This window comes from Paraphaeosphaeria sporulosa, assembly GCF_001642045.1.
Source record: "Paraphaeosphaeria sporulosa strain AP3s5-JAC2a unplaced genomic scaffold CC84scaffold_1, whole genome shotgun sequence".
NCBI lineage: Eukaryota > Fungi > Ascomycota > Dothideomycetes > Pleosporales > Didymosphaeriaceae > Paraphaeosphaeria > Paraphaeosphaeria sporulosa.
The window spans coordinates 4284968-4311958 of NW_017253360.1; the positions used below are offsets into that span (position 1 = coordinate 4284968).

At 53.9% G+C, this 26991-nt stretch overlaps 10 protein-coding genes across 10 annotated transcripts; 4 read left to right on the plus strand and 6 right to left on the minus strand.

The window, feature by feature from the left end:
- Positions 1 to 1306: 1306 nt before the first annotated feature.
- On the plus strand, positions 1307 to 3665 carry CC84DRAFT_1192812 (FAD/NAD(P)-binding domain-containing protein; the record flags this gene model as incomplete). Its single annotated transcript, XM_018181260.1, has 2 exons — positions 1307 to 2639; positions 3640 to 3665. The coding sequence occupies exons 1-2, from the start codon at positions 1634 to 1636 to the stop codon at positions 3663 to 3665; spliced, it is 1032 nt and encodes a 343-aa protein (XP_018043104.1). The 5' UTR covers positions 1307 to 1633.
- A 200-nt stretch (positions 3666 to 3865) lies between these two features.
- CC84DRAFT_1109415 (uncharacterized protein) lies at positions 3866 to 5780 on the minus strand. Its single transcript, XM_018175224.1, has 2 exons — positions 5473 to 5780; positions 3866 to 5421 (listed from the first exon to the last, which is right to left on the minus strand). The coding sequence occupies exons 1-2, from the start codon at positions 5625 to 5627 to the stop codon at positions 4194 to 4196; spliced, it is 1383 nt and encodes a 460-aa protein (XP_018043105.1). The 5' UTR covers positions 5628 to 5780; the 3' UTR covers positions 3866 to 4193.
- Positions 5781 to 5903: 123 nt separating this feature from the next.
- Positions 5904 to 7627, plus strand: CC84DRAFT_158026 (protein kinase-like protein activator). The gene is made up of 3 exons (XM_018185413.1): positions 5904 to 6057; positions 6273 to 6604; positions 6661 to 7627. The coding sequence occupies exons 1-3, from the start codon at positions 6035 to 6037 to the stop codon at positions 7356 to 7358; spliced, it is 1053 nt and encodes a 350-aa protein (XP_018043106.1). The 5' UTR covers positions 5904 to 6034; the 3' UTR covers positions 7359 to 7627.
- On the minus strand, positions 7574 to 9062 carry CC84DRAFT_1192816 (ARF/SAR superfamily). The gene is made up of 4 exons (XM_018181261.1): positions 8570 to 9062; positions 8266 to 8510; positions 8144 to 8209; positions 7574 to 8093 (listed from the first exon to the last, which is right to left on the minus strand). The coding sequence occupies exons 1-4, from the start codon at positions 8715 to 8717 to the stop codon at positions 8001 to 8003; spliced, it is 552 nt and encodes a 183-aa protein (XP_018043107.1). The 5' UTR covers positions 8718 to 9062; the 3' UTR covers positions 7574 to 8000.
- Positions 9063 to 11408: 2346 nt separating this feature from the next.
- CC84DRAFT_1171416 (uncharacterized protein) lies at positions 11409 to 12080 on the minus strand (the record flags this gene model as incomplete). Its single annotated transcript, XM_018179911.1, has 2 exons — positions 11409 to 11933; positions 12000 to 12080. 2 exons carry the CDS (start codon positions 12078 to 12080, stop codon positions 11409 to 11411), a joined length of 606 nt encoding a protein of 201 aa, XP_018043108.1.
- A 2225-nt stretch (positions 12081 to 14305) lies between these two features.
- Positions 14306 to 16942, plus strand: CC84DRAFT_1160007 (uncharacterized protein). The gene has a single exon (XM_018177379.1). It carries the CDS (start codon positions 14478 to 14480, stop codon positions 16644 to 16646), a length of 2169 nt encoding a protein of 722 aa, XP_018043109.1. The 5' UTR covers positions 14306 to 14477; the 3' UTR covers positions 16647 to 16942.
- Positions 16943 to 17121: 179 nt separating this feature from the next.
- CC84DRAFT_1109430 (uncharacterized protein) lies at positions 17122 to 18158 on the minus strand. The gene is made up of 2 exons (XM_018175225.1): positions 17722 to 18158; positions 17122 to 17659 (listed from the first exon to the last, which is right to left on the minus strand). The coding sequence occupies exons 1-2, from the start codon at positions 18026 to 18028 to the stop codon at positions 17223 to 17225; spliced, it is 744 nt and encodes a 247-aa protein (XP_018043110.1). The 5' UTR covers positions 18029 to 18158; the 3' UTR covers positions 17122 to 17222.
- Positions 18159 to 18381: 223 nt separating this feature from the next.
- Positions 18382 to 20569, minus strand: CC84DRAFT_1135693 (uncharacterized protein; the record flags this gene model as incomplete). The annotated part of the gene is made up of 5 exons (XM_018176069.1): positions 18382 to 19182; positions 19233 to 19327; positions 19391 to 19816; positions 19868 to 20048; positions 20101 to 20569. 5 exons carry the CDS (start codon positions 20567 to 20569, stop codon positions 18518 to 18520), a joined length of 1836 nt encoding a protein of 611 aa, XP_018043111.1. The 3' UTR covers positions 18382 to 18517.
- A 1428-nt stretch (positions 20570 to 21997) lies between these two features.
- Positions 21998 to 24444, plus strand: CC84DRAFT_1192821 (uncharacterized protein). Its single transcript, XM_018181262.1, has 9 exons — positions 21998 to 22144; positions 22196 to 22285; positions 22331 to 22427; positions 22474 to 22567; positions 22637 to 22988; positions 23057 to 23166; positions 23216 to 23693; positions 23745 to 23976; positions 24028 to 24444. The coding sequence occupies exons 1-9, from the start codon at positions 22040 to 22042 to the stop codon at positions 24252 to 24254; spliced, it is 1785 nt and encodes a 594-aa protein (XP_018043112.1). The 5' UTR covers positions 21998 to 22039; the 3' UTR covers positions 24255 to 24444.
- A 947-nt stretch (positions 24445 to 25391) lies between these two features.
- Positions 25392 to 26239, minus strand: CC84DRAFT_1160010 (uncharacterized protein). The gene has a single exon (XM_018177380.1). It carries the CDS (start codon positions 26051 to 26053, stop codon positions 25454 to 25456), a length of 600 nt encoding a protein of 199 aa, XP_018043113.1. The 5' UTR covers positions 26054 to 26239; the 3' UTR covers positions 25392 to 25453.
- Positions 26240 to 26991: the final 752 nt, after the last annotated feature.

The window sequence follows — 26991 nt, forward strand, 5'->3', positions numbered from 1 at the left end:
CTGGAATACTTCCCGTCTGAGTTCGTCCCGGATTGAGCAAACCTACGCGATAAACTCCTATAGCAGGGCGGAAGGTTTGAGTCGCTTCGTGGAGTCCTCGAGACAAACATTCGTGGAAAGAAATTTTTACCCACCCAATGTGGCTACTCCGTCGCGCCTGTAATGCAATGGGACTATCAGTAGATATGTAACTAGATCGCGTGCCGTTTTGTCGTAGATGCTCACGCCTAAGCCTACTATTTCTGCCAGGGTGCAACTGCCGCTAGACTGGGTAACAGCATCTCGATAATTAACCAACAGAAGGACAAGAATATGAATATATGATGACGAGGATGAAACGGAAGACAGTGGGAAGGATACGCCCGCTGAAAGCGAAGGGAGTAACGACAAGAGCCAAAGGAACGAGATCTGAGGCCTCTCGCTGATGATGAATGTCTGCCGACTGTCCCTCGCATGACAGGCTTTGAGATGCAAGGAAAAGAATGGTGTAAGGAATCATTGTATAAGTTCCACCTCAACTGTGCTGACGAGTTGTGCAGGCTTGTTCACCGTAGACGACTTGGCTGACTTAGAGTGGAACGACCATCCTTATGACAACTTGGTCTTGAACGAATAGCGAATGGTCCTCTTGATGGCATTTGCAGACAACCAAATCTGCAATACCGGTCTTAACCACTTCGTGCAGCACTAGGGCCAAGAATCTCCAGCTTAGAGCAAGGTATTAGTTGCTAACTACCAGATTTTAGACGAGGGAACTATCATCCTTCTTGCCGGTCCGCCTGGTGTGGGCACGGCCCTTACTTCTTAAGCGGATGAGTAATGCTGCCATGTGGAGGTAGCATCCCGGACCATGAAAAGTGGTGGGGACCATCTCAAGGTGGTTTTGGGGACTCGTACTGAGGTGGACCAGTTGGAGATTAGAAAACGCAATTGAGGCAGGAATGTAAAGGTCGTAGAATCCGTATCTTTCTGTTTACTGATCGTTGAGATCATTTTGATTTGGGGTTTCTCATACTCAGATCCTATTTGCTACGAACAACGTTGATGGGGTAAGCAGCATCTGCTCAATCCATGCTAGCGGAGTGATTACACGCAAAAGTGTTTTGCCGTCAATCGTCCATTAATGTTGCCGAAGAAAGAAGGTATGCGTTGTAACCGGATACAACGTAATCCCCACGAAGAGGAGAGAAAGGAAGCGACGCTGATGTAGAAACTGTCCGATTGGCGAGGGTGACTTTGCTAGCGTCCACCATCCACACATCATCGACACGCTATCCCACCGATACTCGTTCGCGCAGAACACTGTCTTGAATACGTGCTTCGATGTTGCAATAGTCACATATCCTGTGCAAAAATATCCCCCGCGTCCTCATACTGTCTTGATCATGCAAGCGTCTTCCCGTTCGCCGGGAAACTTTTCGGAGAGATCAGGGTGCTCCCTCCTACGCCTCATGCTCCAGTCATACCAGCTCAGACTCACCGTTTTCTACATAAGCAACCGCTGTTCACGTTTAAAAGGGTAATCAGCAGCATAAATTACTGCGAACCTGACATCGTCACGCACAGATAACTGCCCGAACCTCCTCCTACTGGATACAATCGCCACTTCATCTGACCCACCAATCTCACAACCATGCCTCCCCGTCCCCAGATAGTAGACGCCCTCATCATCGGCGGCGGACCCGCGGGCCTCGCCGCCTCCCTAGCATACGCCCGCACCCGCACCACAGCCATCGTCTTTGACTCGCAATCCTACCGCAACGAAGGCATAACGCACATGCATACGGTACCGTCCCGCGACCACATCAACCCCTACGAGTTCCGCAGCATAGCCCGCGAGCAAATCACCTCGCGCTATCCTAGCGTGTGGTTCGAGAACGTCACCATCACGCAAGCCGCGAAGAAGCAGCTGGGCAAGGAAAATTACGATGGGTTCGAAGTCACAGATGGGGAAGGACAGAGCTACCAGGGGAAGAAGCTAATTCTTGCGACGGGCTCTCGGGACGTGTACCCGGACATCGAGGGATTCAAGGAGAACTGGCCACAGCACATCTACCAGTGTCTCGCGTGCGACGGGTTCGAGCAGCGCGGGATGCCGATTGGTATCCTCGACTGCAGCCCCAAGACGGCGCACTTCACTAACATGGCGCTCAACTTCGACGCACGTGTTACGGTGCTGACGAACGGTGCTGTGCCCGAGGTTGCAGCTATCAAGCAGCAACTGAGGATATGTGAAGCCTGGGGCGCGAAGGTCGATTCGAGGAAGATCAAGCGCCTGGTCAACAACGGTCCTACGCATGAAGAAGGTGTCACTGTAGAATTTGAGGAAGGCGAGCCGCTTACCCTAGGCTTCATCGCAATAAAGACGGCCACAGTGAACAGGTCGCAGGACCTGATCGATCAGCTAGGAGTGGAATGTGTCGAACCGGCTATGGGTGGACATATCAAAATCGTAAACCCGATGTTCAACTCGACAAGTGTGAGAGGTGTTTTTGCTGGCGGTGATACATGCGCTCCAATGAAGCAAGTTACGATTTCGATGGCAGATGGTCTGAAGGCCGCAGCGGGAGCAGGTATAGAAATCGCCACCGAAAAGGAGATGGCTACCCAGAAACTACTGGAGGAAGATTTTGGTGGAGGTAGGAATGACTGCATGCCGGAGGGACCTGATGCGGATGTCATGCTGAGCAGTGGAGAGGGGAAAATTGATAGCTAGATGTTAGCTTTGTTTGAAGGCCCTGACTGTATTAATATAGAGAGCGGCGGCTGCATGGTCGCGTTTATGTTAATTTAAGCTGGAATGTATGATATGATCTTTTAGATTCGCAAGTTTGCGCAAAACCGAACCCATGAAGAAATTGACATCGAACAATCTGTTGAAAAGCCACGAAAACCCCGATACGCCGTTCATGATACTCTTATGGTGCCGCTCGAGGTCTAAGCCAAGTCTTGCCGTCACCGGTCGTAAACGCTGCTCTTCCAGTCAGGAACGTCTTGTTCAACCAAGGACAGGTGGTCCACGAGTTAAGTCCCTTCAACTTTCACTGCGCTACATATAGAACTTACGTCGAATGTCCAACATGCACGACTGGATCTCATTCCACAGCGCCTCAATCGCGCCTTTGTCCGATGGTCTCGCAGCGCTCTGCTTCAATACCAGGCAGTTTTTAAAGTTATCACCGAGGAAAGCGACGAGTTTGGCTGTGTAGAAGTCGTCCTTGCGTGACTCGCGCATACCAACGCCTGTACGTAGAAAGACTTAGTAGAGGGAACTTGTGTTATAATCGAGCGCCTACTTACCGCCGGCATCGCCTGGTGCCTCGCGTGGATAGCATGTGGTGACGACTTCGAAAGTGTGTGCGCTGGGGTATAAGGCGCCAAAGATGACGTGCGCATGCCCTGTAGCGTGTGAGCAGCGGAACCGTGGTATAGGCGAACTTGTGCGTACTCGAAATGCGGTTGGAGAGCTTCTCGATGTCGTCGAGGTGGTCCATCTTGTCCCGTAGTCGAGATTTGAGATGGTGAGCGTAAGTCCCACGCTTTGTTGTGAAACCAAAGTTACACCGGTAAGGAAGACACGCTCCGCACTTGGTACTACCGTATGCGGATGGTTCCTGCATTGGGTTCCGGCGGAAGTAGTAAGTGGTGGGTACGAGGCTTTGTAGAAGGAGCTCTCTGTCACGGAATATACACCTCAGAATTTAGTCAGAAGCATCGTGTGCTGGCCTACCAAGGTGGGATTGGTAACACAGACCCCTCCCTGTGCTCAAGCTCTTGTCCAACTTTCCTTTGGCTACACGAGATAATGCCCTCACTTCTTAGGCGAGCCCATTCGCAGGGCAAGCCAAGTGTGAGTCTCGATCAGAGCCCATTGATTGCGTCACAGATGATTGGAGAGACCTTTTGGTAGACGACTCTGGCACTCCTGCAAAGACGTATAGTAACGAAAAGCTTGATAGGTGATCTAGGGTTGTTGAGATGACTTAGTATCCGATGCAAAGTAGCCAAACTCCAGGCTATGCAAAGTAGTAAATGAACCCACAAAATGATGATACATTTGGTACTTGCGCGCAAAGACATCTTCCCGCTGGCCAGGCGCAGTGTCCTTTGAGGCATCGCTGCTGTACGGCCATGTCCATAAACAGTTATAGCAGAGGAAGCATCGGTTCTCTGCCGCGATGCCCTGCAATATTTTACTCGTCATCCTCGTCGTCGTCCACAACCACCCTTCTCTTCTTCGACCGAGCGACCACATCCTCGTCTTCGTCGTCATCATTGCCTCTACCCCGCTTCGGGCTTCCTGATTTCCGGCTCCGTGGCTCTTCAATAATGCCATCGTCGTCATCGTCGTCGTCGTCGACGACTTCAGGCTCCTCGTCGCTGTCGGCGATGAAGTCGTCCGACTCATCGTACTCGTCTTCTTTGTTGCCTCCACGTCGAGCATAAGCGTCGTCTTCATCGTCGCTCCAGTCTTGGTGTCCACGACGAGCCTGCGTCCGCGGCTTCTTGGCTCCGCCTTTCCTTCGGCCCTCACCGCCTTCGAGCATGTCGGCATCAAGACCGTAGCCGCCCCTAGGCTTGCCCAGTACGCGATTACTCCGCTCCTGCTCTCTGATGGCATGCTTCTCGCGCGCTTTTTGCTGCTTCAATTTCTCTTTGTATTGCACCTCTTCACGTTGTCGACGAAGCTCAGGATCTTCGTTTACGTCGATGAAGGAGATGGCTTGGTTGGCGTCATCGCGGCCTCGGGACGCAGCGGCTGCAAGGTCGTTCTGCAGTTTCTCCAACGCTTGGTCTTTTGTGTTGGATGTTGGGGCCACAGACAAAAAGGTGGTGAGCTTGTTCGTTACGCGCAAGACGTTGGGGCCTTCGCAAGGCGCCACGAGGTACGTGTAGCTCTCCTTGTTGTGCTCGTCTCTCCGCCTGCCTTTGAGCATGGTAGGCGTGGGCACTACAGGGTTCGCCTGAGGGGGCGCAAGCATCTGCGCACTGATCTCGTAGTGATTGACCGGGTCGTTGGCATGCTGCAGCGTGAGCGAGCCATCGGACCACCGCAATATGCGTGCGTTGGATTGTAGCTTTGAGGGGTCCGATGGCGAGCGGCGCCATCGGATGGTAGTCATGGCAGTGTTGAAGGCGGAGAAATGGTCCGAGGCGGGCTTATTCGAGTGGTGGTCGGTTGTCGGCGGCTGGAACGTCTTGTGGGAGAAGGCGGTAGGGTCGATGGACATGAAGGTCGGGATCTTGAGGAGATAGAGCTCGCCGTCGCTGGGCTCGGGCACGGGGTGACGCGCGATTTCGGCGTCCTCGAACGTGAAGTTCTGGTTCTGCGTCTCGACGTCGGGCGTGTCCCTCTCCGCGCGGTCGTTGCGTCCCTCGTCGTCGCCCGAGTCGAGGTCTTCATCGTCGAGCTTGCGCTGCCTGCGCGTGAAGTCAGCGCCGCAGCACAGCAAAGGGCAGTGAGCAACTTACTCGGGCTGGTCCGCGTCGTCGTCGTCGCCGAAGAGATCGCCATCCAGGTCGTCGTCTTCGACGTCCGCAGGCGTTGCGGCAGCCTCTTCTTCTGCGGCGGGCGCGCTGCCTGGAAAGTCGTCGTCCTCGGACGGCGCATTCGAAAGATCGCTCATGGTCGCGTTAACACAGTCGGTTGGCCGAGGCGAAGGGAATGCAGAGGTGCGAGGCGGGGGCTGTAGGCACGACGCAATTGCGACCGCGCGATCAGGGCGTCGATGCGAGCGAAGAATTGATTGCGCGAGGAAGAGGCAGCGGCGATGTGCTGCGAGTCCACCGTGGAGTGGCACGACGACCAACCGACACTGAGCTTCGCGCTGGCCCCATGCGGCCTAGCGTCTCCAGGGCGACTCCAGGCTCCACGCCCACGTCCACGCCCCTGCCCCCTTCGACGGCCATTTGAGGCGTATCACCAGCGCCCACGCTCCGCCTGCTTCCCTCACATTCACCTTTCGCGCCGCCGGATCAAGTGCACTCCACCTCTGCGCCGACCGTGTCCGCCGCACCCCATCTGCAGCCGGCTATGGCGTCCTTTTTCTCCAGCGTGTGAGTGCTTGGCATGGGCCTCCCCCCAGCTGCTTGCAGCAGCAATGCGTCTGCGTGTTCCGGACCGCTCAGTCGACGTTTGTTTCACTAGCTGCACTGTGCTGTGTCTCACCCTCTGTGTCTCCTTTAAGCTTCACTAATTGTCACCTTCCTCGCTTAAATCGAGTCCTTCGTGTCTCCCCTCCATACCTGCACCGCTTTCTAACTCCCACCAGACGCCAAGGACTGGCCGGACGCTCCAACAAGAGCAGCAACCAGCAGGGCAAAGGCGGCAACGGCACCCCTTCACCAACCACCAGCGGACCGTACTCGCCTTCTGCCGCCCCAGGCCAGACACCAAGCTTTCCCCCCATGCCCCATTCCCCCGCATTGTCCTCCGCCATGTCTTTTGAGAGCCAAGCTACTCAGGAGGGGGCCCCCTCTGGTTCGCGCCGCCCACCCTTCTTCTTTCGCGAAGAGTACTCTTCTTTGATTGTCCGCGGTAACTTCATGACTTTGGCTGCAAAGCCCAACCTCGTCGAGGAGGGCGAGTGGCTGGCGCACCAAGGTACGATATGGTCCCTCTGCTCACGTGATCAGTACTGATCCAGCTCGCGTGAGCAGTCGTCGAGCAGTACCGCCTGCTGGAACAGATGATCAACATTATCAAGGTGCCGGATGAGAGGACCGGGAAGCCTTGCTGCAACCCAGAAGTGTGCCCCACCATGTCGGCCAGCGGCCACACCTACACATGGCTCGACAACAACAAGAAGCCCATCAAGATCCCCGCTATCCAGTATATCAACCTCGTTCAGAAATGGATCTCAGGCAAAATCACCGACCCCTCCATCTTCCCCACCGACACCGCCCGCTTCTCAGACTCGGCCTCGAGCTACGCCTCCGGCTCCCTCACCCCATCATCTACCCCTCAGCCCCTCGGCCCAACCAGCATCAATGCCCCCCTCTCGCAGCTCTCCGGCCGTGAATGGCTCGGCAAGAGCTCCGGGTTCCCCGAGACCTTCGAGGGCGACATTAAGAGCATCTATCGCCAGATGATGCGCTGCTACGCTCACATCTACCACGGCCACTGGCTCGACCCCTTCTGGCACGCGGGCGCCTACAAGGAGCTCAACACCTGCTTCGTTCACTTCATCAACGTGGGCAAGCTGTTCAACCTCATCACCGAAAAGGAGATCGAGCCCATGCAGCCCCTCGTTGACCTCTGGCTATCCAAGGGCTTGCTGCCGCCGCCGCCTCAGGCCGCGCAGGCGCTGAAGGAGGGTGCGCCTCCGAGCGGTGCGCCACAGGGTGTGGCCGTGTAGGGTTTTGCTTGTTGGTCGCTTTAGCGTGCATGCAGCGGGGAGCCGCCGTCTGGAATGGCTGGTGTCTGGCACGGGACGAGGGCGGTCCAAAGTTTTACGGCCTGTGTCGTTTGGGATGAGTGGAAAGCTGGCGAGGAAATTGGTCGCATAGGTGGAGTGGGCGTTCAGGTTCTGGGATGTGCATTCGGCATGATATAGAAGACTTATGACTTGCTCGTTGTGAATGGAAACAATCTTGCAACCCAACACCCCCTGGTTCTAATGAGCCGAGTCATGATATCACAGGCAGGCAACCGCTAGGGAAACTGCAGAGCAGCAGTCTGTAGCAAAAGCAAAGGCTCAAATTGGATAGTAGCACTGTAGAGTACCCGGTAGACTATTTCCGATTTGAACCACCAAACAATCCGTGACATTTAATGATGTAGCGATCATGGCAGTTCACAAACTCCAGTGGTGAAAAGGAAATCTGTCCGCTCCACCATCCGATTTGAATAACACGCAAGCACAGACACACTTGTAGAGGTTCTTCCGAGGTCGTTAGGGGGTGGTAAGGCGGGGTTGAGAGAGGGTTGTCTGGGTCGCAGGCAGACCTGGGCACGGTGGCATGTCGCATCGTCATCGCGGCGGTCGGGGTGCATCGGCTTAGTTGTGGCCAGCCTTCCTGAGCGAGTTGCTCAGCCATTCGAGACCCTCGTACAGACCGTCTCCGCTCGTGGCGCAGGTGGACTGGATGTACTGTAGTGGTTGTCAGCTAGTGTCGGTGCGATCTAAATGGGTCGACATACCCAAGCGCGTTGTCGGAGGCTGTGGAGGCCGAGCTTGTCAGTGATCTCGGCAGCGTTCATGGCGTTCTGCAGCGCGCGTTAGTCGCATTTCGGTAAAGAGTGATTCGGCGTGGTATGCTTACGGGAAGATCCTGCTTGTTGGCGAAGACCAAGAGCATGGCATCCCGGAGCTCGTCCTCGTTCAGCATGCGCTGGAGCTCCTCACGGGCCTCGACAACACGATCGCGATCGTTGCTGTCGACGACGAAGATGATGCCCTGGGTGTTCTGGAAGTAATGCCTCCAGAGAGGGCGGATCTTGTCCTGGCCTCCGACATCCCACACGGTGAACTGGATGTTCTTGTACTCGACGGTCTCGACGTTGAAGCCTGCAGAATGCGATGTCAGCGATGGCGCGCGGCGGGTGCGGGGCTCGGGGTGCACGCACCGATGGTGGGGATGGTGGTGACGATTTCACCGAGCTTGAGCTTGTATAGAATTGTGGTCTTTCCGGCGGCGTCCAAACCAACCATCAGGATGCGCATCTCCTTCTTTCCCCACAGCTTGTCGAACAGCTTCGAGAATGTGAGACCCATGATTGCGGCGTGTGCTCGTGTGTGGAGCTACGGTGTGAAGGGGGGCGGGAGGCGGTGAGTGACGCTCCTGAACCTGCGCGGGGACACTGTCAGAGAAGCGGTCGTTGGATCAAAAGCACCGCGGCTGCGGCGTTGAGCAGCGTGTCGAGGCGGCGCACGCGGTGTCGAGCGCCCGGTGCCAGGTTGCGGTCGAGGCTTGCTATCCCCATGGCAGCCGCTCTCGAACGCGTGGCAAATACGGGCAGGTGCGGCGAGGGATGGGCGGGTGAAGCAACTTACGGGTACAGTTCAAGGGGCGCGGGGGTGGTGCGAGATGGGGTGGTCGTGGAAGCAATCTAATTGATGTACAAGAAGGGCTTGAAGAGACGTTGTGGTTTGGGGCGCGGGAAAAGTCTCTTGGCGGCACCGATTCTGGGCAGTAAGGCGACAGGGCAGTGAGCCAATGGTGCACACGTGACTGCCGCGGGCGTGCTGTTCGCAACTGTAAACCTCCACGGGTGGGTGCACGGCGCCTCTGCTATTCAGCACTGCTTTAAGAGCGTTCCGACGCCGCGGGTGATAAAGAACACGTTGTATTTCCGCACGAAGGCAGCCGCGACGTTCGCGGATCTGGTTCCCACCCTCTCCAGACTCCAGTCCACTCGCGTACTTGGGACCCAAGGCGTCACGGTGTTATCTCCACCTTGCCCGAATCGGCTCAGGGAGGCATCCATGTGCGTTTCCAAACACGCTGTGCCTGCGCAGCCTCGCGCTGTGTGCACGTCTGCGTTGCTTTGCTGTCCTTTATTGCAAGCCGGCCTTTTGCATCGTGCACACTCCGGACGCAACAGCCAGTCTTACATGGTATCATACTTCGCGCTGTGATACGGTATCCGGCACCCTTGTCTTGGATCCTCGGACTATCGCAAGCTCGTCAGCCGCATGCTCACCGCCACAGACCTTAGACGGTTCGCTCCGACTTTCCTAGGCTGCCACAATTCAACAAGACAACATGCCCTTTTCCGCAGGCTGCCTCATACCTGACTTGTGCTGAGGCCACTTCGCAGGTGAATATCAATGTCGAAGTTCCGCCAGGCACCAGCAAAGGCCAGTGAATGGAGCTTTATGATGTTCACAGCGAGGGTGTTGATAGCTACAGAACTGTCAATCGCCTAGGCCAAAATCTCCACTAATGTCTCTCGAATATGTTCCCCTCCCTAAGCCCGTCTCCATAATACTGATCATGCCAATCCATCACCGTGGTTTCCACGGCCAATGTCCTAAAAAAGCTCATGCAGTTGGGATCTTGGGCGCCACTGAGCCTCGACCAACTACCACATATGATTTTCAGTGGCGTTATCTTCGCTAGGTCGTGTGCTGAACGCTTGCTAATTCGGTTTCCTGTACGCGATACCCCACGCCAGGTTGGTCGGTTTGGATGGACAGAGGCCCGGGATGGGCCTTGATAGGTAATCCGAAAGGTTTCCCACATCATCCGGTTGCGTCCTAAAATACAACGGGCACCAAAGAACTGCAGACGTCAGTTGAGGCATACGCGCCGCAGCTTTCGCAAAGGCCTCTAAGAATGGCATATAGCCTTGCTGTCGGGAATATTGCGAAATCGTGCATCGGATGAGTCGTCCCAGTTCATCTCTTCCGCGCGGTCGCACCAATACTCGTCGTTGGCGGTCTCTAGCGGAGGATATGCACGTTCTGCGAGCTCGTACCCCCCAATTTACCCTTTTTCGGACTCACACAAACCTTTAAAGTACCATTTGCCTCACGGTGTCGCCATATGGAAACACACGTTGAGAACCTCGAGACATGGCCACGTGGGCGGATCATCGCCATCTTTCGGCCAGAAAACCGTCTCATCTAGGACTGCAAAAAGCCGCATGCGTCGGAGCCAGTAAGATGCAATACGCAGGCTGGTGCTGAACAGGTCGTATGAGGACGGGGCTGTAAGGTATGACGTTTTAATGCGTTGATCGATAGACTCGATATGCTGGAAAGGGTGGATGAAGTTGATTTCGAGTTCTCTAAGACGAGTGGGCGGAGAAGTGGGGTCAAGGTTCGTTGCGAGTCTGTGATGGGAGTCGCGGCGCGGGCCTTGGTACACCAGGCACAGAGACGTTGGACACTCCTCTCCTCCTATTTCACAAGCTAGATGCTCTAGGTTGGGCGGTTTAAACGACATATCCAGCAGCATTCCTTACAAGCTCCTCCACTGTCCTCACTACACAAATCGTTCCAGTGTTTCTCTCTCTCACCTTGTATCCTTGAGCTTTTTGTATTGCTCCATCTTTATCATCCTATATTACGAGTATTTCCCCTACCATACAGTTGATTGCTAAAGTTCGCTAACGGCAGTGACAATATCTGCTCATACATAGGGAAATGGTGAAGTCGCTAGAAACATAGATTGCTAATGAACACACATAACAGTGACTGGTATCGTTGGCGGTGACTACCAATACCGTTGGCGATTGGGGAGGGCGGTCAACCAATGAAGTTAGCTACCGCCAGAGACGACGAAAAAAATAATTCAATAAAGATGGTGATGGTACGGACGGATATCACTGCTAAAAACACCAGCCCTTCTCCTACTTTTCCCAGACAAGAATAGAAATAAGGAACTCTTAGCACCAAGGCGCCAGGCTGGTAAGGCGAGGTACCAGTTTACATCCTCGAGATAAAGGGACACACATAAGCCTACTGCTTTCCCCATCCGATTGTGGAATCCGGGGGACCCAGTCCGAACGTAGGAGGGGTCGTATCGCGCTTCTCCTTGCCCCATGTAACCACCGTCGAAGGGGGGCCGAGTCCAATTGTGTCATCAGGCTTCGTCGAGTCCCTCTTCTCCTTGCCCCATGTCACTACTGTCGAAGGAGGGGTGAGTATGATCGTGTCATCAGGCTTCGTCGAATCCCTCTTCTCCTTGCCCCATGTCACTACTGTCGAAGGAGGAGTGAGTATGATCGTGTCATCAGGCTTCGTCGAGTCCCTCTTCTCCTTCGACCATCCGATGATGGAGTCCGGCGGTCCTAGTCCGAACGTAGGAGGGGTCGTGTCACGCTTTTCTTTTCCCCAGGTTACAATGGTAGTGGGCTTGCCGAGCCAAAAAGAGTCGGTCGGAGTAGGAGCATTGGCATCACGCCTGTCCTTGCCCCAAGTAATGACGGTAGAGGGCGGTCCAAGTTCGAAGGTTGGTGGACCTGTGCTGACAGTGCCTTGCACCTGCAAAGAGTCAATACCGATTTGTTGGTAGGGGGCATCGCACGACAAGTGCTAGAGAGTCCATACCTCCGGCTGCGCAATAGGCAGTCCGCTCACGTTCACGAAGAAGGCGGCAGCGGCCATCACCGAAATCGACCTGTACTGCATGGCGTTCTCTATATTAATTTGAGGAGAGGATACTAGTGTTGTGTGTGGGCCCTTGATAGAGCTGGGAAGTGTCAAGAAGAAGTAGGAGTAGAATGGGCTTTGGAGTATGGTTTGGATCGACCACAGACATGACAAGAGCCATATTCATATACTTGACGTTTAAGTGCCACGGTTGCCACCGGCTTCGAAAGATGACGAGCTATCCACATTTGGTCCATGCCACTGCGTTGATGGCAACCACTACCGTATCGTCAATTTGGATAAACCATGCCGCATCATCCGCCATAACATGTTCCTTTTGCGACAGAGACTAGACGGGTCTCGTAAGGGAGAGATTGCACGGCGTGAAAGGCGACTGATAGGCGAACGCGCGAGAGACACCCGATAACCAACCCCGAGCATGACTGAAGTGGATGTACATGGGTGGCACGACGATCATGTGGGGTGATTGACCCTGGCAGTCTGCGCCGAAGCTGATGGAAGCAGGGATATGCAGTCCGCGATAGTGCCTCTGGACGGGCTGGGCCCATGGTTTGGGCAACAGGTACTATGCATGCGGCACCCAGAATCTCCAGATGAAGGAGGTAACTGAAGGTGCTCGGGACCATAAATACGGGCTGCGTCCATGTTGACAGGACAAGGTAAGATCATTGGGTTTCGTTCAGGGTCTCGCCGCATCGACGCACAGCGGAAGATTCTCTTGCAGGTGAATGAATGTCCGTATCCTTGGCTGATCTTGATACTGCACTGTGAGTCCAGACCTTCGAATGATCCCGCGCCAATTGAAGTGTCCGGAGTACCCGATGCGAATGCTTTCGAAAGCATGGGTAGACCGTCCACAACGGTTTTGCAGATGCCACATCGTCGTTGTGATACGAATTCATTTGTACTGCGACTATTTACGGCATCTTTGTGCAATGACCTGGGGCTAATGAGCTAAGCGAGCAATTAATTGAAATTATTAGCAAGAACAGATACTAAAATCGATGGTGCTGGAAGACCAGGACAACAGCTAAGAATAGCACACGATAGGCGCGCATGATACTGGAGAAGATATCGCTCGCGATACGACTTGACTTCCTTTGAGCACTTGGAAACAGGTACTGACCTTTGCGTAAACGGCACGCGGACATGTGCGAAGCCACCGAGGGTGACCTGACGCGTTCGCTGATATTCGCTCGTCTCCGCGTTCGAGCTTGGTAATCCGAAGCGAATGATGTTTTGCAAGGTTGTCGACTGTGAAGCGAGCCGCGTAGATTGCGGTTAATCTGAGTAGAATGCAGTGACCGCCCTTGGCAGCGCCGCAATTAAAACGGCAGCGAGCGAGGATTCAGAACAGAATGGTTGGATAATATCAGGTTTTTTTTAGCTTCTTGAACCAGCCGTCTTCGGATCAAGGGCAGTAATGGTCTGCGGAAATGCTTCGAGACTGAATCTGCTCTGGCGGACCAGTTGCTATCGCCCCCAGATATTCATGTTGAGCACAGGTTCACATTCCAAAGGCCTCCAGAACAGAGGTCGGAAATCGATAGGTTTCAATAATATATCACTGCAGTTTCGTTGGGAAGCTGGACACAGAGACAAATTTCGGGCTTGGCTGAGCCAAAGAATTGATATCGTTATCAAGCTTGTTGAAAAGTAGGTGTGTACAAAGTGTGGTACGTTCCATGCATGTAATATGGTATGCTGCCATGAATTGCTCTTGAATGGCGGAACCCTATCGTGACGCTGAGTGGCGACTTTGATCAAGACCATGACGTCTCTTCAGTGTCATTTGGTTTCTGACACAGTCGAATGCTGCCTCGTCACATGGATTCAAAGTCTTTCAACCAAGATCTTGAGCAGGACGGAGTTATTGGGCCGTCTGCACGCATTTTCAGCAGAGGTAATCAGTCATCGGAACGTCGTAGGACAGACTCGTGAGTTGTGATTAACAGTATTGGCCAAAGTGACAGGCAGCTGGGCAGTAGCAATCGGCTGGGAAGGTCGCATCTCGCGGTTCCGTCATCATCAGGTCGACGGGTGCACACGTGCGGCGTAGGCGACTACAAGCGAACGTGTCGCCTAGGAGGTTGAGCCTGTGACGACGCCATAGCCTGGGAGCATGTGAGCGGTTGGGAAGACCTGTGGTATAGGCGGTGTCTCCGCCCCGCTCCGCTCCACCTCCGCCGCCAAGACGGCGTGCTGGGTCAGCCTAAGTTTTCCATCACACCACGCGACGGCAGCGACGAACCCCCCCCGACGAGCTTGTATTGGCGGCTCGAAGCCATTGTGGCCCATCTATTCTACACGATTCCCCAATTGACGTCCTTCGTCCCGGGCAGAGCGTCTACGCTCGCGACACCCAATCGCACCTCCTTCGGAAGCGCACGAAGCTCAAAGCATGTCCCGGTAGCAATGACAGCACTCTGGTCCCGGGCATTTCGGACCCCGGGTACCTGTAGGTGCATATCATGCGCTGCGACCGCATCCGCCGTGGCAAGACGCCCCGGAGCGACTGGCCTGCGAGGCGCATGGGCTTTTGGTTCCCCGACATCAACTTTCGTCTACACGACCGTATTCGCAGCGGGTCTTGCTATCGACGCAAAAGCCAAGCGGAACAGGAGCGGACAATGGGACTCCGCGTTCGAGACTATACAGGAGGAGTTGCGCGCACTACAAAGGCCGGGACACCGACGCACCGCAGGCGTTGCATCCGAACGAGACACGCTGCGCTCTGTGGAAGCAACTCCTAGTGATCTGGAATGGGACAATGCGTTTAAGGCCGCTGGAATGGATATAATCGACGATGCCGTGTTGGACAAGCGGCAGGAGCAATTGCACGCAGCCCTTCTCCCGGAGGTCCTGTGGGACTTGCTGCGCCCGGACGCCCATCTCAATGGGCCTTCGCTGCTCGAGTGGCCTGCTAGCACTGGTCCCGGTCCGGGATCCAGATACAATCTGCCTCCCCAGTCTCTTTGGGCATTGGAGAGTGTGCGCTTGAAGGCCCTGCGCAACAGAGCGACTCGGAAGAAACTCGCCTTGCAGGAGCTCTCAGTGTGTTCGTTGGTCCACAATTTACTTGGCCAATCTGAAGCACACTTGTTATCAGATGGCGACCTTGCGTCGTTGTCGCCACATATCGGCACCGTAGCTCTTCTTACTGATGACGAGAGACTCACAATTCGACGTGAAATTATGGCGAATATGGGAGCACTTGAAACGACCAAAAAGGAGGACTGGCCCGAAGATACGATGAGCATGAGAACGGGTGCAAAGATTGTGGCTGAGCCTAGTTACTTCCAGGACAGTGACGGGGATTTCCACCACATCGCCAATCAGCTAAACGTGGCCATCAAGAAATTGTTCGAGGAGTACTATGACAAGCGTAAGGAACCACAAGAGATCGCTTTAGCTACGGCCAAGATTTGTCACAATCTGCTCATCTCAACGGCTGCTCCAAACCTACAGACCTTCAATATCCTTCTCACCGGCTTTCGAAAGTGGGAACAACCGCGCCTTGTCGACAACGTCATCAGGGAGTTGGACGGCTGCAAGATCCGTCCGGATGAGATCACCTGCGCCACTATTTTGAATCATTATGCGGAGCAACGGCGGCCCGAGCAATTCAGTAGATTTGTTGCCAAAATGCGAGGTGCTGCCAACGCATTGATGCTGGCAAGACCCGATGTCACCGTCAACGAAGCGGGGAATGGCCGCCTGATTCGTATCAGCGAGACAAAGGTTTTGCAGAAGGTTTATCCTACGCCTATGGTATTCGATGCTCTCATGCATGGCGTCTTGACATTCGCTGGCTTCGAAAGAGCGATGGACATTTACTTTGAGATGAAGAGCGACGGTTGGGGTTTGAGCATGGTTGGACTATCTCGCTTTCTGGACGATTGCCTGCATCGTGCCGACTGGCAGGGAGGCCTGATCGTTTGGGAAGAAATTGCGAGCATCAAGGGCCGCATCCAACCCGAACTTCTTGCTAAGGCGTATGCACAATTCTTAAGCTTGTGCTCCGTTTCACAGAAACCGGCAGCTTTCAATACCGTCCTTAACGATGTGGTCAAACAGGGCTACAATCGTAAATCGATTTTGACATGGTACAAGGAAATCAGAAACGCCATAAGACCACAGAAAGGCTACCTGGCGCCGGCTTTCACGGCTGATAATCTTCTCATCGCGGTGTCAGGTTACATGAAGACCAATGAGGCTACAGACGCTGAGACGGTGCCTTTTTTCGAGGAAATCAACGCAGACTTGGTTGAGACCCACCTGCACCCTCAGCAGCAAGGTACCGCGGAGCATGTTGATCCTTGGACTGCATGGGTGGAGCATGAGCTCGGCGAGCCAATCCAGACCAAACAGCCATACGAGGCCACGGAGCCCGCCACATCGCTAGCCCTCAAGGAAAATTCAGAGGATGCTCCACGGACCATGCAGCCTCAGGCACAGGGTACTGCGAATGAGGTTGATCCATGGGCTGTATGGATGGAGCATGAGCTTCGTGGGACCGTGTCAGGCGAAGCACCGCCACCAGACGACAGCAGTGTAATAGCCAAACGCGGGAAGGATTCGTAAATCCTACCGCGAGGCAGTCCTGCTTCATCTCCCATCTCTTCGTTTGGTCACCCAAAATGTGAAAAAGTTGGCGAAATACCTACACGGCCTGCAAAGTGGTTGAGGAAAAAAAAATTAATTCCAACTGTATATTGTTTGTAAATCTCTTGTACTGTACATAGACGCATTTTATGGATGGCGGAACGAAGCTGCATTTGTAATGGCGCCGACGGCATTTTGGGCACAGCGAAGCGCACATACGCTTGGCTTGTATTGTAGTATACTGCGAAGGTTGTATACCAAAGCATCAGGAAAGCTGGAAAGCATAATTCCCTCTCTCATTTGCATTTACGTTGGATGGCTGCGTCATGAAATGTGATTTTGCCTGCAGCTGAACCCCATCGACAGCACACCGATCACGAGGGACCGTGGAGCCGCCAGCAACATCGATTCACGTTACGTCACTGCCGACCGCAGAGCGAAAAGTACAATGACTATCCTTCATACTAAAATTGCGCACATGAAATGCATGGATATCTTCCTACACAAACGCCTCGCAAAGCCCAGAGCCCAAAGCCAAATGTCCTTTTACAAGGATCAGAACACGCCCGGCGCAGCCGCCGAAAAGCCTAGCGCTCTGATGCCATCTTCAAACATGATATCTTCGTCTACACTCTGCATGGGCGCACCCCACCTCACGGTGCCCCTCTCATCTACCGCGTATGCGCCTCCTACCTGCCACCTGCAGCCTCCCTCGCCTACAGGTTGCCACACCGCGCCTTCCTGCTTGCTCAGTTTTATCTGGTTGATGCCATTACGCGGATTGAGCACGTGGCCCCAGTTCGACACGCCCAGACCCCACATCGCGTACAGCTCGCGCTGCTGGTCGATGACCATGTCTACGTTCCATGAGCCTCCGATCTTTTTTGTCCAAGCGGCGGTCGCCTCGGGTGTGCAGTGTGAGATGGCGATGAAGTGGACGCCGGTGTGGCGGTTTGCAAGGGAGCGCATGCGGAGGAAGAGTTTCTGTGTGACTGTGGGGTTCGATGTCAGCAATCTGGTTCTCTGGCTTTATCCTGGCCAGGGCAAAGCTTACAGGGACATCCGCAGAACCTGAGGAACAGAATCACACATGGTCTACCATCAATGGGAGGGAACCTCAGTTTCGCATTGCTTGGAGCGCGGATGTTGATCGTTGGCGGGTCGGCCACGGGGTATCCCTCCGCCGGCGCCTGCCACGAGCTGAATGCCTTCCCCCATTGTACGTTCGCGAAGGGGTTTGAGAACTCGAAGCCCTGCCCGCCTTCTCCGCCCTTGCCTTCGTTCTTCGGTAAGGATGGCAGCGAGATGTTGCCCAGGCCGGCCCGCTGAAGCGCAATCTTAGTGCCGAGTTTACTGAGCATTATGTGTGATGTGGTGCTTGTTCCTTTGGCGTGAAATAGGAGGGAGAGAGGAGCGAATGCAAGGTGGTGAGCTGACAACTTACGTGTTATTAGCTGACTTCGTAGCGAGCGAGGCTGATGAAACGGGAGGTGTCGCACGGACTCGCAGTTGTTGTGTCGGGATTGTAGAGGGTCCAGACGCGGGTACGGGTCCTCACGTGTTGGCGCTAAACCACGAAGTCGCTACGGGCATAGTCCCTGGTTGCAATGCACGACATCGCAACTCGATTATGGGGAACCTTGTTGCTGCTTTCGATGACACCAGGCACTTTCCATGTTCAAATGCGAGCCAAAAGCTTAGCTGTGGTATCATGGTACAGAACAGAAATCCACCCCAAACTGTTACGCGATCCGATGGCCGCCAGAACAAGCCCGATAACAGCCACGCCACAGTCGAACATATCCGTATTGTCGGTCGCGGTCCTTGGACCAGCAAACCCGTAGTAATGGCTACCTTTTATAAGCAAAGATAGCCCCGCATTCGAACACTGTGCCATGTTTCACGCATTCGTCCACGATCTCGTCGTCCTCCCACCAGGATCGTGCTTCGTTGGAAGTTTCATCAACGTCCACGTATGGACCCCAGGTGTCCTTCCAGAGCGCTCGTCCGACAAGCATTCTGAGCTCCGCGTCAACGCAGGATCCATCGAAGGCGCAAGGTAGCTGCATGACCTCGTTCACGCCTTCCTCGGTTGGTAGCTCGAAGCCCGCGTCAGCAATCCAGCCAGGAAACAGCATGCAAGGTTTGGAGCACCGAAAAGTTTTCTCCAGATTAATCGACAGCCGATCCTCGATCCAGGCTCTTAGCAAGGGGCCTGCGGTTGTTCGCAAGGGTGCAGCATCCATGATCCTGATCTCGAGCACCCCTCCTGGCGCGAGCAAGCGGTGGCATTCGCGTAACAGCTGCGGTAGCTTCGATGATGGCACCAGTGAGGGCAGCGTTGACGCGCGAATGCGGGAGAACGTCGCATCTGGCCAAGGGCACGGGATTAGGCCTGGCTGTGACACCGTCGTGTACGACACGTTTCCTGGTAGCGGCATTGGTCGTTGAGGTTCGGTGGTCAGGTATTGAACCTTGTGTCTTGGATGCATCGCAGAGAGCTGGTATACTTCCGCTACTAACGGTCAACTACGCGATGGATTGTGTTGACCGGGTACGACTTACCTAGATCCCCGTACATCTCTAGGATCTTGCCTGTGTTGCACTTCGGTTGCGGATTTGATTGTAGTCGTCCCGTATTTTGGAGCTGGAATGCAGTCCTGCACAGAGTCAGCATGTGTCTCATATGGTAGCGTCGATGGTTTGGATGTCTCTTGACTTACAGTACCCACAATCGCTTCTCTAGATGCAACTCCTCGTTGGTTTCCTCGTCGTTTTGGTCATCCCATTCTTCCTTGAGACGGTCAAGGATGACCTTCGGACCCGCACTCTCCATTCGCCTAATGAACCGCTGAAATCTGGTGAGTTCCAGCAGGCTGTTCTGCGCCATTGTAATTCCATTCAATACTGGCGTTGGCGGCAGCTCCTTGCGTTGCTTGAGCGGCCGTTCAAAATCCTGCATGCTCTCGGGTTGCAAGACGTGCCAGTCGTTAGGAGGGACCCACGGAGCCAACTTTGAAGATGCGAAGCCGTTGGCGTGCGATCGGTGTGTCTCAATTGGTGGCACTGGTGCCACGTCTTCCTCAGGTTGGTCTTGCAGTTTCAGGCGCTCAAGTCCCATACTGGCATCGATATTCACAGAACCATTTCTGTTACAGTGTAAGTTTGGGAGTGACAGTTCTACTATAGCGAAAACTGACTGCTTTTTATTTTCATAAGACGTTGTCGGTGTGATTGTGGCGATGTCGTCGAATTGTGCGGCTACAGAACTCCGCCGTGTCGTGCGAGTGATGAAAGAGCGAGGAGTGCGTGGTTGGATCTCGTCGATCTCATCAGCGATATGCAGCTTGGGATAAGGCTTTAGACTCCATCGTCGCTCGTCTTGTGTGTAAAGTCAGTATTGCGACAGCCAGGAGAGATATTCACAGCTTACGGGAAGAGCGAGAACCAGTAGAGTTAGCACCACGCGAAGACAAGTCGCCTTCTAACTCTGGCACTTCGAACTCGGGTGCAGGAGGATCTAGCGGCGCACCGGATGGAAGGTTCGAAGACAGCGTAGAGGAATACGTCCAACCTGGTTGTAGTGAGGGATCCTTCAACTCTCGGATTGATTCCGGCTCGATTGAGCGAAGAACGGTAGATGTCGGTCGTGAGGCGTCTGTGACGATGCTGCGGCTTGTCGAAGGTCTTGCTTTTTTGTTCGGCTTGAAATTTTTCGCCTTTCGGAGGCTCGACGTCCACCACAGCTGTCGTTCGTCGGCGAGTGATGAAGTTATCGAGCTCCGAGAGCTGGTGACAGAAGGCGTCGTGGAATGCAGAGAGCGCTCTTTCGCTTTTCTTTCTCTCCGCTCGCCAACTTTCTCTGTACTCGAATCCGTCCAGGAGAGGTCGGCGGAGAACATTACGAAAAAAAAAAAAAAAGAGAACAACGTGTGGGTCGTAAGAAGGGCCCTAGAAATTACGGAAAGGCATCGAGAGAAGAGCCAATGCTCGGTACCAAGAAAGATCGCGGGTGGCTAATCGCTATCAGATACAAAAAGCATGATCAGGTGCCGACCAGACAGCTGGTAGCTAGTGTGGAGAGGTCAGGGCGGGCGTACGAGGGCCTCTTTTACAAGAGCACCTGAGGTCGTCGACTGTCGTACATTCCGCCTGTGGCTTTATTGGGCTATGAGAGGGTCTTCATAAGGACCTCAAAGTTGAGGACGAGAACAAACTAGCAGGGACCAGAGCTGCTGTGCTCGCATGCGGGATATGGGAGCCAGAATGTCCATCTTTCGGCTTCGCGGAGCTACTCCAGCCGCCAGAGTTTCGCTTACACGTGGGCCAAGCTGGTACGGTTACGCAGATTGACTCGAGCCTTCGCAATTTTATGTCGTACCACCTCCACTTATTGGTTAGCTTATCGGTGCCCCACTGCTACATGTCTCTTCTTCGGTTGGGACGGGTTCCAATCGGCCATCCAATCGGGCGATGTGCAGACACAATGTGAATCCAAAGGTCATGTGTCATGCATTCAAGGCTGCGTCTGCTACAGTCTGAGACCGCCTCCTCCCTCCCGAGCGCAGTCGGCAGAGCAAACAAGACGATCTCTTTGGCCTCTGGCCAGGGGTTTTCCTGCAGAGACAACTCCCGCTCACGACCTCGCACACTTACTGCAAAGCAAACTTGCGGGATAATTGTCGCTGCCCCTGCTGGTGTGGTCTTTAGGGGTCAGACCCTACCACAACATGCAGCACAGTGCAATCCTTGTCCTTGCTCGAGAGGAGATCTCCAATGTTCGTCGTTTTAGGACAGACGCGGGCCGGTTGATCGCCAACCGGAAAGGCTTAGATCGACGAGCTGTTCCTGATGAGCGGTTGAAGAACAGGGTTCAAGGATCGGACGAGATCCCTGACTCGGTACCCGCAGCCACGACCGCGCTCTTCGGTCCCTAGCAAACCAAATCTCCACAGCGTCACATTACTGCAGCTGCAGGCCGCCATGACAGGGCGCTGTGGCCCATTGTTTGAACATGGGTGACGGCTCTGTCAACTACGATTTGACAGCTCTTCTGTCCCGCATTCTGCTCTCACCACGTCTCGTGGCTGGCCATTGTCTGCAGCCTCATCCCCGTCTGCTTGTGTATTTGAAAGTCGAGAACTCCCTTGCTTGACATCGGTCTATCCTGCGCTGGCCCCTGCAGACATATCGAGAGCAGGCTAATTCACGTTGTCCTGGTCGATTGCACCTCCTGCATACCTAACACTTCTCCTAATGCTTCCTTCTCATGGATCTCGGCTCAAAGATATCTATTTAATCTTCCTCGACGGAAGAGCGTTTGCCTTTACATTTTAATCGACGTTTGCATCCTTGTAATCAATCTCGATTATATGCTTTCCATCATGAACGCTATCAAACGCAAAATCGACACCGTTGACCGTCGGGTAGCGGCGTCTACGTTTGGGCGGATTTTCCACCTCGAAGGGTCAGGTCATGTGAGTTCTCTCGTCCTTTTCCTTGTGGAACATAGCAGCTGATCGTCGAAGGACTTCGAGATCAAGAACACCAAGTTCACCACCGAGCTACGTGCCGGGCTAACAACGTTCTTCACGATGGCATACATCATCTCCGTGAATGTGAGTCTGACAGCCATCTACGTGGTCTGGTCTTGACTCCTGAAGGCGACCGTATTGTCCGACACGGGCGGTAACTGTGTTTGCAATGACCCAAACGACCCGCTTTGCACAACCGACAGAGCCTATGCTCTCTGTGTGGAAGGTATGGTGTCTTGCACCCCATTCAAGACTATGCTAACGTGCACCAGATCTACATCGGTCTTTGATTACAGCCACTGCTGCTATAGCGGGATTTAGCTGTGTTTTGTTTGGCTTCCTGACAAACATGCCCGTCGCACTTGGGTAAGCTATCCACCAATAGCTCTGCTAATAGCTCTACTTCCGAAGTGCCCATATTGATACTGCCTACAGACCTGGTATGGGGATCAATGCTTACTTTGCATACCAAATTGTGGGCTTTCACGGCAGCGGCTTTGTGCCGTATAGCCTGGCTCTGACTGCCGTATTCGTGGAAGGATGGCTCTTCATGTTCTTGTCCCTCATTGGGATGCGCCAGTGGCTAGTCAAGGTTATTCCCGTATCGCTGAAGATTGCGAGCGCATGTGGAATTGGGCTTTTTCTCGCCGAGATCGGTTTGGGTCACTCCGCAGGTATTGGTGCTATCCAGGGAGCCAAAAACACACCCCTCGAGATTGCGGGATGTCCGGACGTCTACAAGGACGAGAATGGTTTCTGTACGAGCCACCAGATGACTTCTCCAACGGTGAGTTCCTGCGCATAGCTACAGGCTAATAGTTTGCATCGAGCACGGCAACTGACGGGTAATTTCAGATGTGGATTGGCATCATGTGCGGAGGTGTAGTTACAGCCTATCTCATGACCTACAAGGTTAAGAGCGCAATGATTGCTGGCATTGCGTTAGTATCAATCATTTCTTGGCCGTGAGTAAAGACCTGCCGTCATCTTTCAGCGTACTGATGTGCAGCATAGACGAGGAACATCCTTCACCTACTTTCCCCACACCAAGCAGGGCGACGATCGCTGGAACTTCTTCAAACAAGTTGTCGACTTCCATCCCATCACGACCCTCAACGTCTTGCGTTGGGATATATCGACTGCGCCATCGCACTTTGCACTCGCGCTCTTCACCTTTCTTTACGTCGACATCATTGATTGCACGGCCACACTATACAGTATGGCGCGTTTCTCCGGCGTTGTTGACCCAGACACTGGAGATTTCCCCAGATCTACGCTCGCTTATTGCACAGATGCATTGTGCATCTCCATTGGTTCTCTGCTCGGCGTTTCTCCCGTCACCGCTTTCATCGAATCGGGAGCTGGTATCGCCGAAGGTGGGAAGACAGGGTTGACAGCCATGACCTGCGGCCTATGCTTCTTTATCTCCATGTTTTTTGCTCCAATCTTCGCTTCGATCCCCCCCTGGGCGACTGGATGCACTTTGATCTTGGTAAATAACACTGTTAATTCAGCGCCTCATCTCAATGCTAATCGCCTTTAGGTCGGCTGTTTGATGATGCGCCAAATTGTCATGATCAACTGGAGATACATTGGCGATGCTGTTCCAGCCTTCGTCACTGTCATGTTCATTCCGTTTGGCTATTCTGCTGCATACGGATTGATCGCCGGGCTTTTGGTGTACACAGTCCTAAACGGGCTGGTTTACATCACGAAGATTATTAGCCGTGGACACATTGTACCGGACGACGAGGACCATCGCGAATACTGGACGAGTAAGTACTACGGCTGGCCAACTCCAATTGCCGAACTAAAGGTGCATACAGTCAAACCTCACGGCAGACTTCCCTGGTTCATTACAGCCAGTCAGGCCATAGTTTCCCATTTTGGGCACGGAAGCACCCATGACCTCAAGCAAGATAGCACGTCGCTCAAAAGCGGGACCTCCCAGGAACGGTTCCGCAGCCTATCACGGGACATGAATCGCGAGCTCGATACCGTGGTCGTGTTGCCCAGGGATCCCCGCGACGAGAAGATATTCCGGAAGACGTGAACGCGGAAGCTGGCGATTGCGGAGGTAGTGTTAAGGTTTCATATTCCTGGTCTTCGGGGGCTGCAAGTGCTACGCCGTTGCATAGGCAAATACCATCCATCCCTGGAAGGCCTTGCGGCGGTTAAAATGATGCATGGTCATGTTTTCCAGCGACCTGTATTCGTTCTATCACGACATTCGATACCCGCATGATCTCGGCTTACATAGTTTTGCGTTCTGTCATTCGGTCCTTTCCTGCGTTCGTTGCCTCGAATTGATGAACATGCCCATCCTTGCCCACTAGCCTGAACTCTGAAGCCTATATCATCGACAGCCTGACCTTAGACTCGGCGACCAAAGTTTGGTAGCTTCGGCAGATCTAAAAAGCGGGGAGGCGCGGATAGCTCCATACTACACGACAAGCCCTCAGTTGCGTGCATATTCGGCAGTATCAAAAGTGAGTGATCAACTATTCCATTTGAGCAATCGTTTATGCAACTCGCGGAAATTAAGAGATACTCAAACACGAGACAACATGTGGTAGAGTATTGTATGGGTTGAATGGTATGATTCGGGGTGGAAGACCTGAGCCCTGTCGTGCGCTAAAGGGATGTGCGTGTGGGGAATCCCCGAGCCGTGTTTTAGTGCGAATTCTGCTTGACTCGATTTCAATCGCTTCGCTGGCGATCACTGACTCCAATGTGCTATGGCCATTGCCGACTTTACGGTGGCAACCAACTTCTAAGAGTGTGCTTGAGCCAATCGTTCGGGATCGGAGGACAAGGCCAACTTGGGCATGGCATGGTCACGTGAATCGTTTTGGAACTTGCAACCTTGGAAAGCAAAAGTGGAGGAGTGCCCATCGTGCCTTCCTCTGCAGCACGCGATAAGCAATACCTTCTCAACGACTTCGGTTCTCAGAAAGTGGTGTTGACCTGTCAGCCCATGTCGGAATCAATTCACTCGGTTCCGTGGCTGTTGTCCATCAATGTATACTTTGCGACGGACATACTACCTTTTGCGACTGATGCCCGTTGATGTTCCCCCGGTCAGTGCGACGCGTCAGGCCCACATCACGCGAGCGAGACGATACCAACGATGCCCCATATCTTATTTGCTCGCGTGCTAGTCCAAGGTAATGAGTCCAACCTCCAACAACCGTAGCGAACAGGGCCTATTTGGCCACCGGGGTACCGCCCTCATCAGCCCTACGACCATCGCTACGCTGAAGTCTTCTGTCTGGGAAACAAACCACTGCCGTTCCAATGTGACACAGCTTCACTCCCAAATTCCAGGTCCAGTCTCGTTGCGCTGCCTGGTAGAAGGTACCATGGAACCGCCGAGGGCATCGCTACCGGCAACAGGATAATCCATCGACAAATGGCAAAAGATTGCGCTCCACTTGACTGTTCCAGATCCAAGGACATCTCACATGTCTGCCACGAAGTCCGTTTTTGTACGCGGTTGCACGCTGGATATTTTGTCCCCACTTGTCCTATTTTCGTGCTGTTACACGGGGGCTGGTTGACCTTCCAGAAGAATTTACCACGCAGACGCCACCTAATGTAGTAAACTTTTGGACATGGTCGGACACGTCTGTTATGCGCGTAAAAAATTGTGAAATTCGATCCTTCACACCATCTCACCTTCCGATAAAGATGGCCTACATACACGACCTCGGGACGGTGTCTGTTTAGCCGGTGTCTGATATGAGACAACTTATTGTGCCACGTTGGGGATGGCTTAGGCGTGCATGACATCTCAAATGAAGTTTGCGGGAATGCGCAAGCTGTGATCTCAGCCCGCGTCACGTCGAGCATTGGTGTACCACGCGATGCGGCTACACCGCAGCAAGGGGCGGTGAGCGGCGCTCAGGAGACAAAATCCGCCCACTCCCTCCGCAGCCAGCCACAGGCACCTCTCGTACAACTAAGCCTAAACCTCTGAGCCCTCATCAGAGGCTCCTCGGAGTCGGTGAGGCGGCTGCCACAAAGAAGATGCCAAGAGCCTTCGGCCCACGGTCCGCATGCTACATGGCCTCCCGTCGGCCTGATGTCCTCTTTTCGGTCAACGGTGCCTGCACTGAAACTCAACCACATACAGAGCGAGTAGCAGTCTGTACATTCCTTGGTGTGGTGGATGCTAGGGCTGCTTACTGAGGCTCAGCTTTGAGCCAAGAGCACTGCGTTCCTGTGGTTACTTTGGTGCTTTAGAACGAGATGGATCGCCGCATGCCAGCGTGCTGGGTCTGAGATGTTTAGTATGCGATGAGGTGGGATGGGTTGCCTGCTTTATATATTCGCTGGCTGGAGGTCATCTGTCACGTCAGAAACTCTGTTCGGATACCTCGAGACCCGTGGACGATATCGTTCCATCTCCATTCGATAGTGCAATCCTTTCAATCGATCCACCTTGCGCCTCTCGAAGCATGGTCTCACCAATGCCAGAAATGAAGCACGTTGCTTGTGCCCGCTGTAGAGATAGAAAAGTCAAGTGCGATGGCGGAAAGCCGGGATGCAAGCGATGTCAACGAAACGGCACGCCATGTTGCTATGTCCGGGGCAAGAAACAGCAGACGAGAAGCGAGTGGGTGCAGCACCTCAGGACCTTCAGTTCCCAGCCAGGTATACCTTATTGCCACACACATGGCTCTGCTGCCGCCCACTGAACGACACTCGATAGGTAGACCCGATGTTACGCGAAGCCTGTCCCGTCCTTCATCCCAGCCAGCGTTACCCCGAACGCCTCCGCTCCGGCC